At 50.0% G+C, this 11,365-nt stretch overlaps 1 protein-coding gene across 5 annotated transcripts in view; it reads left to right on the top strand.

The window, feature by feature from the left end:
- Positions 1 to 219: 219 nt before the first annotated feature.
- Positions 220 to 11,365, top strand: part of NCKIPSD (NCK interacting protein with SH3 domain) — a 53,687-nt gene continuing 42,541 nt past the window's right edge. For 2 of the 5 annotated variants that reach the window (XM_075052644.1, XM_075052643.1), the window contains exon 1: positions 220 to 436. In XM_075052644.1, the coding sequence (XP_074908745.1) occupies positions 266 to 436 (171 nt within the window). In that variant the 5' untranslated portion in view covers positions 220 to 265. Of the gene's footprint in view, positions 437 to 1,755; positions 1,814 to 6,729; positions 6,908 to 8,076; positions 8,348 to 11,365 lie in introns of those variants that run through there. The other 3 variants (XM_075052647.1, XM_075052646.1, XM_075052645.1) reach the window with 3 other exon arrangements.

Genomic DNA, 11,365 nt, shown 5'->3' with positions numbered 1-11,365 from the left:
CGGCACCCGCGCTCCCGGGCGGCGGCGGGGGGCGGGGCGCACCGGGCGGCGGGGCGGGGCGTGGCCGCGCACCCGGGGAACGGCCGGGAGGCGGCGGGAGGCGGCGCCGCCGCGCCGCCAGGGGGCGGTAGGGTGCGGTGGCTTGCGGGGGCGTGGCGCGGCGGTGACGTCCTGGGGCGTGGTCCCGCCGGGGGGGGGCGTGGCGCGGCGGGCCGGGCCGAGCCGGGCCGCGGCGGTCGGAGGTGCCGGTGCCGCCGCCGCCGCCATGTACCGGGCCCTGTACAGCTTCCGCTCGGCCGAGCCCAACTCGCTGCCTTTCGCCGCCGGCGAGACGTTCCTGCTGCTGGAGCGCAGCAACCAGCACTGGTGGCTCGTCACCCGCGCCGGCTCCGGCGAGACGGGCTACGCGCCGGCCTCCTACCTCCAGCGGCTGCAGGTGGGCCGGGCCGGGCGGGCCGCGGGGCCTAGACCCGGCGGGGTGCGGGCTGGCGGGGGAGGCGGCCGTGCCGGCCGTCGTGTGCAGCGCCGGGGGCTGGGGGTCCCGGGGCTGGGCAGCTCTTCCCTCCGCCCCCTCACAGGCGGGGGCAGCGGGGCTCTCCAGGTAAAGACCGGCCCCGGTCCGGTTTGTGCTGGGGCGGGGGGTGTGGAGCAACCCAGCGCACTGACTGGGCTGGCTGCGGTCGCGGCTCTGGCGCTTCTGGGAGCCGCTGGCCTCGGTTGGGAGGAGCGGGGTGCGTGGTTCTTGCGGGTGCGGTTACCCGCTGCGGTGGACTTCAGCGCGCAGGAGCCTTTTGGAATATCGTGTTCCTGCCAGGGGTGAGAATCGTGAGTTTGAAGGGAGGCGGGAGACATCTTCTGTGGGTGTCACGTTTGGAGATTGAGGTCCAGAGAGCACCAGCTCTGCGGGTCAGGGACAAAACGAAAGCTCAGCAGCTTCATCCGGAGGAGGTGGGCTAGGTGAGGGTCCCCTGGGTGCTGACTTGTGGGTTGGGAGCTGAGGGGCTGAAGGGCTGGCTTCACTCCTGCAGAATGGGAGAGGAAGACAGAAAAATGCCTAGATGATGCCCTGGGGAGACGATGAGGGGGATCCTCCTCCCAGGAGCGTACCTGATTACTAGATAACCCTGGAATCTCCTGGCTAGCAGCCCCAGTTGGTGTAAGTAAGCAGCGCTTACGTGGTCATCTCCGTGCTAGCTGTTCAGCCACGAGGGTTTCCATTTGCATGGCACCTGGCACCAGGAGGGCAGCGAGGAGGTGGTTGTCCTTCTTCCACCAACACACTGTGACACCGATAGCAGACCTGTACCGTCCTGGGGGCCGGGAGAAGCCATGGCAGCTGCCTGCACCTGCGATGACAATAATTACAGCCAAGTCAGTGATACTGGTAATTACAGAAAGTCCAGGCTGGCTGCTGCAGCCCTAATTGGGGTCTGAGGAGGGAGGGCACCTTGGGCAGCTGCAGGTGTGAGCCCTGTGCCTGCACGGGTGTCACAAGGAGGAGGTTGCTTACGGCTTGTACATTGCAGGGGTCTGTTTAGTGGAGGCTTCTGAGGGGCAACATGGCTTCTGAAATTAAAATAGGCCTTTCATATAAGGCTAATTCATGGGGTTTTTATACTTCTGGGCCTCAGGGGATAGCTGTGGGAACTGCATGCTGAAAACTCTTTGCATCAGTGAATGGGTAACTGCACGTGAATGGTACAAATGGGCCTTCTAATGTCTGGCTGAAAATGGTGACAAACCCCTTTATTTCAGTGTGCTGCTGACACTCCTTCAGATGCCATTGAATTTCTGATTAGTGGTAATTCAGCCTGTAAGTAAGTGTGGGTGTGTGCTTTGCAGAACAATTCAGTGAGATGAGCATTACCTGGGGAGCGTGTATGTGTGTTAGGGCAATGCTGGGTCTCTCTGCTGGCTGCTTGGATCAGGAGCCGTCCCAGCTGCAAGGCTGGGGCTTGTCTGCAGCCTGGCAGAATGGCCTGACAGGAGGGGACATCTTGTGTATCAATAAGCCCTTAAGCTATTTACAGGAGCTATTTAGTTACAGAGCAAAGACCTTATTAAACTACTAGATTTTAAAACTCCACAGTGGCGTTGCTCCAGGCTGCTGCTCATGAGTTTCCCTCTGCAGTCCCCTGCTTCGTTTGCTTGTGTGGCATGACGTCTTCTCGCTGCCGTGGGTGCGGGAGCCTTCTCCCAGGCTGTCTTCTGGAGCAGCCTTCCTGCATCTCCCCACCTCGCTCGTGCCAGTTTCAAAATCTTACAGGAAAAGCATTTCTTTGCGGACTTTATGTTCATTTCTCAAGGTTATATTTTGCTACAACCTTGAGATAGCTTGCATCCTGCTAGGCTGACTCCTGACAGTCCATTAATAATGCACTAATGTTTAAGCAGCATTGCTGGTGACTTTGTGAGTGCTCTCCTCTAGTTCAAATGTAACTTTCCCAAATGCCCTTAGACCTGTTAGCAGGAAACAGAAGAGCCTTCCCTGCATCCGCTCATCTTTTTTTGGCCATTAAGTTTCCGGCACCAGAACTTGCCTGGTGATGCATGAGGCTGCAGGATCTAATTTGCTGCTCTGCAGTTGCAGTAATGCTCTGTCTCCATGACTTTCTTTCCGCTGTTGCATCCTGCCAGCTCTGAAGAGCTGATCTGAAGTCAGAACCCCCTTTTATTCATGGGAGAAGGCATCTGCTTGCTGAAAGCTTGCTTGAGACTGCTGAATGTCTGGGATGAGAGTGCAAACAATTTGTCACCCAGTTTTGATTTAATAAAGGCACTGAGACTAATTAGTGACAGCGATTTGGGAGGCAATTAATGCTGCCCCAATCACAACAGAGAAAAAACACAGCTAATGATTAGTGTTAAGTGTGTTTAGCAGGGAGAGAGAGTGGCCAACAGGAGTCACCATTGTAAAAGTAAGCCTTCGGCTTTTTTTAGCAGTGCAGTCAGGTTCCAGGTGAGCGATACATTGCACAACAGTCGCAGCCAACAGCAGCAAATCTCCTGAAAGCCTCTCGCAGCAGGCGGCTGAGGGGATGCTCATGGGAGAGGCTTGGGCTGCTGCTGCTGTCTGCTGTTAGGAGCATCGGCTTTCTTCTGAGCTTCTCTCAATTTTGGGGTTTTTTTGCTCAGCTTTATAAGATACAGGAAATTCATGCCTTGGCTTCTCTAGAGAAAAAAATAATTCCCATTTATTATTTAGAGTTTATTCTTGGCTGATGTCGTCTCATTGCAAATGCGGCAGAATTTTGTACTGAAATCCTTGTGGATCAGTGTTGCTATTAAAAGAGGGTTAGTTGTAGCGAGGAAGAAAAAAACAACAAACCCATCTTAGAAACATATAATGCCTCTAAGAAACAAGTTAGAGCCAAGCCAGGGCATCAGAAGGTGCAAATGATGTGCAGTTAATTTGGGTCAGTTAGAAACGCCCAACTTCAGCTGATATTGCTGCTGACTGTACTCTTCCGTAGTTCCCTTTTAGCTCTGCTCTGAGTTATTAAGAGTCATTTCAAATCAAGTGCCATTCTGGGGATAGATACTGAAGCCATCAAGCAGTGACAGGGAAGGATTGGCCTGCTGAACGGGGGCAGGTTGTGAACCGCAAGCGGAGTGAGCTTCTTGCCAAAATGCCACCTTGCACACAGCTGAACCCCGGCCCTGCACGCCCACGGTGGAGACCTCGAGCAGTGACGAGCAACAAGCAAAGCCGTAACGAACTCGGGGGCTGACAGGTGCTGCTGCTGAGACAAGTGAAAATGTGTACCCAGCACTGTGCTGGCTGGTAGCAGCACATAGGATAATGCTAATATCTAATGCCAGGCAAATACCGCTGCAGCGAAGCTGTCAGCACGAGTGCTGTGGCTTCTGACTGAATGGAAAGGTGCCCGTCGGCATGAGGTTCGTCTTTTGTCTCCAGCTGTGTGCTGATGCTTAAGTGACGTATGAGTGGCAGAAAAACGTGGAGGTTAAATTGGAGCTTAGAGTGTCCTCTGGAGTCAGTCACTGCAGAAGACAGGCCTTTCAAGGCTTTATATGGAGCAGTAAAATGTTCAATTGAGAAAGCTTCCTTAGGAGCAGGAGGTTCACTTGGTGTCAGGAGGGGACAAATGCCGAGTCTAGCAAATAATAAGGGTCCTTCCTTTCGGTTAAATAGCCCATATGTTGCTATTGTTATGAGGGGACATGTAATTTTGTAACAGGATCTGGAGTTATCCCAGGTTTGGCTGAAGGCTTCAGGCTGTACCACAGCAGCACAAGGAGCGCGAAGTGAGCTGCTGTCCTTGAGGATGCCAAACTATGGGTGACGCTTGGCCTGGTAGGGCAGGGAGCAGGGCAGAGGCTGGCCCCAGTGGTCTGCTGCTGGCCGTGGGACCTGCGTACAGGTGTACAGTGTGCTTCAGCTCTTGTCTTCACCAGGTACCATGACTGGTCTTGCCTCGTCTCTTGTCTGCGCTGACCCAGGCTGTGTTCCACATCAATGGAATTGTCAATATTACACGCCGAGGAGGGGAATGGCAGCTGTAAAATGCTGTATTGCTAAATGTCAGGAGTGCAAAAATAAGTGCTAAGTTGCAGGGGGATGTTTCCTGGTGAAGTGGGAATGGTTTAGCATGCTGGCTGCTGCAAATCAGCTGCTCAACTGTATTAAGCTGTTAGGAAATAGCTTTGAAATTACTATTAATAGCCTTTTCAAAATTACTTGAAATTTGTTTGCAATGTGGGGTTAGATTCTCTGCTCAGCTGAGGCCTTCTCTGGTCAGTCACACTTTCATGTTGTACCTCTGGAGAAGTGAGAAGGGGGCTGTCTGGCTGTGAAGGTGCGTATGCCGATGGCCAAGAAGCTTTGGACTGTCTGGTGAGAAAATGGACCCAGCTGAGAGTATAACAAGTGTTTTAAGGATGCCTTGGATTGCTATTTGCCGTATCTTTTTCTACAAGAATAAACAGGCATGTGATAAAAATAAGAGACTGCTTTGTGCAGCCTAGCAACAAGTTAAAATTCTCCTGCAGCATGAGCAAGTGCACAGTGGCATACAGGTGGTCCTCGCCAAGCAAGCACAGGACTGGTGTTTCACCTCCCAAGCTGCAAAAAGAAGAGTGGTTTCTGCGAAGGAGTGAATTTTGAGCTCTCTCTGCTCACAGGAAACCCCTTCGTCCTGGTTCGTGTTGTAGCATTGACATGGGTTCAGGATTGGAAGCGCATTGTGCAGAGCGAGGTAGCGTAGGAGCTGCCTTTCCCTGCAGGCAGGGGCATGCCCCGTTCTCAATTAATTCAGTTCACTGGCTTGCTGGAAAACTCTTTGTTTCTAATCTGGTTGCTTTTCTGCCAGGATAGCAAATGCATTGGTTCAGTGATGGAGCAGCATGTGCTGAGCTGGTGCGGGTTTAGGACCGCTGGGGAAGCAGTGAGCTGTGGTAGCTCAGGTACTGTCAAACCTTTCACGCTAGCATGGAGACAATGATGGTTTTGGAGCACGGAGTTGGTTTTACGGTGTCAATCAAATGATCGGATGTTCTGATAGCAAATCCCCAGTCACTGGAAACTGAGCTTTGGCAGTTGTGCTTTGCTGTAAGAGTTTCTCCCTCTATCTACATAAAAATCCAGCTTTAAACTTGCTGCTCCTGACCCCTGGCAGAGTTCCTCTCGTCGCTCCTGACCAGAAGGTGATGATCGTGCAGACTGTTGTACAGGCTATCTCCTGCACCGGAACCTGCATCGTTATTTGTCATCTGCTGCAGATTTGACGGAGCTTTCAATGGGTGTGAGAGCTTAATCGCAATACTCACCCAGATCCTGAATAAGCACTTAGGCTAAAAATAAAGTTTTATTTTGGAGAATAAGCAGCTGGTAGCGCTTTGCAGCTGAGGCTGCATTTCTTGACACATGCAAGAAACTGAAAGAATGAAGCATTTTTCTCTGGGCTGTCGCAATAACAGAGATGCTATCGTGTCAGAGCTGCTAATGCTTTGAGATCAAGTTTTATTCTTGAGACTAAATTACACAGTCAGGGGAATTATAACCGTTTCTAATTACTGTAGCTAAAGACTTGAAATTTTAGCCAGAAGTTCTGCAATCTTTCCCAGTTCAGAATGATTAAAGTAGAAATACGCTAACGATCTTTAGCCTCTATTTTTGCTTGGCTGTGAAGACATGTTCTTCTTGCTTTTACACTGATTAAAAATAATTAGGCTTTTTGATATCAGATGTAATTTGCCTTTGTGACCTGGACGCCCATGTATGAGTAGCATTGGCAGTCTGGGCTTATACCTCCTGCAGCTGCATAGTGGCTGAGCATGGGTGGGGTGGCACTGGTGGATGCATGCATGGTCGCGGTGGGTTAGCTTTGGGCTGGAAATGTTAAGGTTGTTTCAGGGCTGAACAGCATGAAGGCTGTCTTGGTCAGAAGTGAGCAAGCAGTAGGGAGATGTCCGAGAGCCCACATCCGCTCTTGAGCGATGTGGCTGTGGCTCTGTTGGCCTTGGAGGAAGGGGAAGGTGAGGGGGCAGACTGGAAAGAAGAAATGTGCCTTTTTCTTCTAGGCCCTTGGAGAGGCACTTGCCCAGAGCTGACAGACACAGTCTGGTTTCTGGCTTCCCCGCAGGGTTGCAGTGTCTGCCAGGTCATTTGCACCCCTGCTTTCTAGTGCTGGTCTTGCCATGAGCATTTCACTGTGTTGTACAAGTGATCACCTGCTGTTATCTTGCAGTTTTACTGATCAAATCTGTGATTTTTCAGGTTGCCTTCTGTATGGTTTTTGAATGCTTTTTGTCAGGAGAAGATGGCTAGACAGCCTTCCCTGGTTTACATCTGGAAGATGATCAACTTCTCGTTGCAAAGGGAAGAACTGCCAGTTTTGAACTAGGACCATCTATTCAAAATAGGAGCATCTATTCAAAATAGCTGGTGAGGTTCTGATGCTGGAGGACAGCAAACGTAGACACCCTTCTTCTCACCCCATTTGCAGGAAAAAGTCTTTAGTAATGACTGAATTGCATATATTTATTGAGCAAGGCGCTTAACATATAGGAGTCTGGATTCTGTTCAGATCTACCACCACCTCCCTATGGGACTCCATGCAAGTGGCTTTCTTCACCAGACCTTGCTCCCCTGCCCGTAAGTGGGGCAAGAGGCCCCACAGGAGGGTTGTGGCTCAACTGAATTTCTCATTAACATTGAAATTTAGCTGGTGCCAACTTAGGCTGATCAACACTGCTGTCAGCCCATGAGAAAGTTGTTGTTGACTGCCCAGCAGCGTAGGTATGTCTCTCTAAAATAACAGTGCTAACATCAAGTCAAGCTGGTGGATGTGCTACATGACAGGTCTGCTGAAAGGTGTCCCACCTTCAGCCATCACTGTCTTTTGAAAGGTGTCCCACCTTCAGCCGTCACTGTGTTTTGATGCTTCAGAAGATCAGCCTTATGCTTTCTGTGCCTTGAGCGGGGCATCAACAGCTCAGCCTTGGCTGCCCTTTCTGAGCGGAAGGGGATTGGCAGATGTCTTTGAACATGAAGTTTGAAGGTATCTGGGCTTTCCGAGCCGCGTTGCTTGTGTTTGTGCACATCTTCTCGTGATCCCACTCTTGTGTTTCCTTCCAGGATTTCCAGCATCCCATCAGGTGAACTCTTAGTAGAAAAAAAACCAGAGGTCTTTTGAGGTGGTTGCTAGGAGAGCTCTGGTTCTGGAACAGAAGCAGCTGCCTCTTTTTCTTCCCTTACTTGTATAGCTTAGATGTACATAAAAACAGAATTTTTAAGAGCATCCCAGCTTCACACCCTCATGAAGGATTTAAACTTTGTCATTCCCAGCCAGGATTATGTATTCAGCATATGAGCTGTCAGTCTGGGCCCTAGAAAAAGGATAAATTCCAGAAGGGGTTTATAAGGAGGCAAGTACAAGCAGCCTTAGCCTGCAACTATAGCATTAGACAGTCCGCAAGAAAATTAGACTTCACAGATGCTGACATCCTATGTGGCCAATGCTATAGCCAAAATTTTAGATGCCACAGGTTCTAATAGAGCTCTGTGTGCAGATATTTTTATATTAAAATGTGCGTGCATTGCATTTCTTCCAGAGAGAAAACCTTAAATTGAGGCTTTCTTCTTGGCCATGGCAGTAACAGTTGGCTCAATTTATTTCACTAAAGAGGTGCATTTGTGTGCAGACTTGCAAGGGCTGTGAGGACTGGAAGTGTTTGCTGTTGGACCAGGAGATCAGCCCCGGATCACAGGCTCTTGCAGACCTGCCCCGTTTTTTCACGTCTGATCTCTTTCTGACGGCATGCCAAGGAGGACGGGGCAGGGCTGCCTGTGCCACTTGCTGCCTGCACCGGACAGTGTTTGGTGGTGAGTAAACACAGTGGAGGCTGCTGCAGTGCCACTGGGGAGAGATGCTGGTCCAGCTGGGCTGGTGATACGCTGCTGCTCAGGCTTGCTGTTGCTGCCTTTGCTGAGTCTGTGTGCGCAGGCTGCTGTGCTAATGGGTGCTAACTTCTGATGGGGAAGGAAGTCCCGTTTCGAGGGCTGGCCTGGTGAGTGGAGATGACACAGCTGTGTCACAAGGCCCAGGAGAAATGATTGAACTCAATGCTGGGGCTGCTCCCGAGGGCTCCTGCTAATGGGCCACAAGAAGCAGTTTGGTCCCCGTGCTGCGGCAGAGAGAAATGGATGCCAGCGCTATTGGAGGACCCCAGTTCGTGCTTTTTCTGTGCGTTAGCATCTGGAGCTGCAAAATGCTTGTTGTATTTGGAGGAAAAATTCTCATTCTGTTTAGGTCCACTGGAAATTCTTTCTGTGGACCCTAACCACCCTTATTGCCTCTGGTCTTGAGTTGCAGCAGGAATTGTCATGGGGCCCAGTCCTGCTTCTGGAGGAGCATCACTCTGCTTCCCCAGCCAGTGGCTCACAAATAAAGTTTTGACCTTTACAGGGGGGACTTGTCAAGCCTAATTTGTCTTGATTTTTATCACATGGCAAAACCTTTGATTTTTAAAAAAAGGGATTTGAAGCTTGTCATGTGAGAAGTGGAACAGAGGACACAATTCATGACTGCATCTGTTTCTCTCCGCTCCCGTTCACACCCCATCACTTTCTTGCCACGGGGCTGTTGAGCACTACTCTGGACAAAGCTCCATTGATGCTAACAGAGAAATAGAGTTGCCCTGAAGACAAGACCCACCACCTTGCAGCAGGAGAGGAGGGTTAACTTCATTTCAGTTCTTCTGTGTTCACACCCTGCCATGCAGAGCTCACTTGGCAGAGCTGTTTGCTTCCCTTGCAAGGGAACAAAGCACTAATACTTGTTCCCTTTTAGCATAAGGCTTAAGCAAGAAGGGGAAGTAAAATTTTGGCATTGTGACTTTTTAGAGTGAGCTGGGAAATTCATGTTTGTTTTTTTTCCTGGTTATTTGTTTGCCTGTTGATGTTGTTTAGAAGAAGTTGTCACTCCCTTCCTCCTTGGAAGATGCTTACTTCCCGATTACTGAGTTGTGAAGCCCCTGTCCTTCCTCCTGTCTGTCTGGTACAGCTAAATGGGCAGCATCACGCAGCTGTGAGTGTAGCAAGCCCATTCCTCCGACTCCGACTGCCTTTCATGCTAGTGAGATGTGCCATTGGATACGTGTCTATCTTTGCTGTCATGCTGATGGGGTCCCATCTACACTGCTTCATCCCTCTTTCCTGCTTAGGCTGGGGTGGTGTGCATGAGAGTGGTCTGCAAGATGTTGATTTTTGTGCCTGTGATCTGGAAATGCCACCACAGGCTGATACTTTAGTTTGTTCAGCTGCTCAAGAGGTTTAATTAAAAAAAAAAAAATAATCAAGCTGTCAGACTAAGCATGCTAGATAATTCCAGGCTGTGGGTCATTTCTTGCTAAATCGCTGGTTCCAAGTTCAGATTAGATCTCTTCTAAGTAATAGCTATTAATTATTTCTTGGTTTTTTCCAGTACAAGTGGGAACAGTGCCTTGTAGTATGGAAACCTGAGAGCAGGCCCTAGCTCCAAACCTTCTATTGTATCGAATAAAAAGGAAGGGATGAGGGAGAAGATGCAGCAAGAGCTGCAAAAATAGTCACCCACAAGGAGGGGGAAATCACCTGGAAGCTGGGATGATGTCTTGATGAAAAGGTCTTGAATGCCTGTCCATGGGGTTTGTGCCTGGGGTGATACCTCCGCAGCTCTAATGTGGTTGGGGGGTCATCTCCAGCTGTTCCTGCCTCCTCCTGGAGCTTGCTGGCCGGGAGGCTGAGCTCAGCCTCTGAGTTGCATCCACCTTCTGTGGAGATGGGAAGAAGGCCTTGATGGACCACACAGGTGACTTTCAGCCGCTTGCATGTGGAAGGTGGAAATGGTGGTGGGCAGGTTTTCAGCATGGACGGCTCTTCATCAGTTGAGTTCAGTGCGGTGCCTGTGTGCTGTGATGGTCGTACAGATTACCGTGGCAGCTCCTGTAAAAACCAGATGGCTGTCTAAAAAGATGAAGTTGAAGCTCCCCACCAAGCAGACAAACACAAACCTCTGTGGCCTCTCAGTCTGATATGGTGACAGTTCCTTTTTGGGTAAACTCGGTGAATTCTGTGGTATTCTAGGCTGCTTGAAGATACCCTTTTGCCCTCTCCTCCCAAGGAATGGGTGTGTGTTTGCAGGTGAATGGAGGGAGCACCGTGATCTGCACATCGAGTGTACCATGTCCAGATCATAAATCATACCCAAGTGACACACCAGAAGGCAGGTCCGCAGTCCCTTTCCCTCTGTGCCTGGGCTTGGCTGTCCCTGAGGAATGTTTGGGGAGAAGCTCAAGTATCAGGGAAGCCCATGTTTTTCAGCATGTAAAAAGAATAATTGTGTGAAAACCCAGTACCTCAAGTACGAATGATGATCATAAAAATTCATTACCTGCTTAATGCAGAAGCTTAGGGATTTCCCTGAGCCTGGCCAAATCAAAGTGTTTGTAGCTGAAGACTTTTTCCATTTGACATCAAAAAAACAATGTCCCTTGAAGTGCTGGGTTCTAAGTAATAAAGTTTTTGTCTGCCCCAGAATCGCTTTTATTGACTTTAATTAAAGGGGATGCATTTTTCAGTTTGTTTTTTGAATTGATTTCATGTGTCTATCTTCCATTAGCTTGATGACAAGAGATAGCAGCAGCATTGAAATAATTGTGCAGTTATTATCAAGGGGCCGGTACAATATAATTCTTTACATCAGGGGTGGAAAGAAACCCCTCCAGCATCTAGTTTTGGGAAGCATCATTTTGTCTGTGGTCTCGGGCTCCCTTAGAAGCATTGCCCAGTGATACAGGCTGGCACCTGAGACTTTTACATGCATGAACACATGTGAACTGGCTGTATTTTTAAGCTCTCTTT

The sequence above is a fragment of the Buteo buteo genome, chromosome 21 (assembly GCF_964188355.1).
Source record: "Buteo buteo chromosome 21, bButBut1.hap1.1, whole genome shotgun sequence".
Taxonomy (NCBI): Eukaryota; Metazoa; Chordata; class Aves; order Accipitriformes; family Accipitridae; genus Buteo; species Buteo buteo.
The sequence above is the reverse complement of the archived record's forward strand: the minus strand, read 5'-3'. Positions and strand labels throughout refer to the sequence as shown.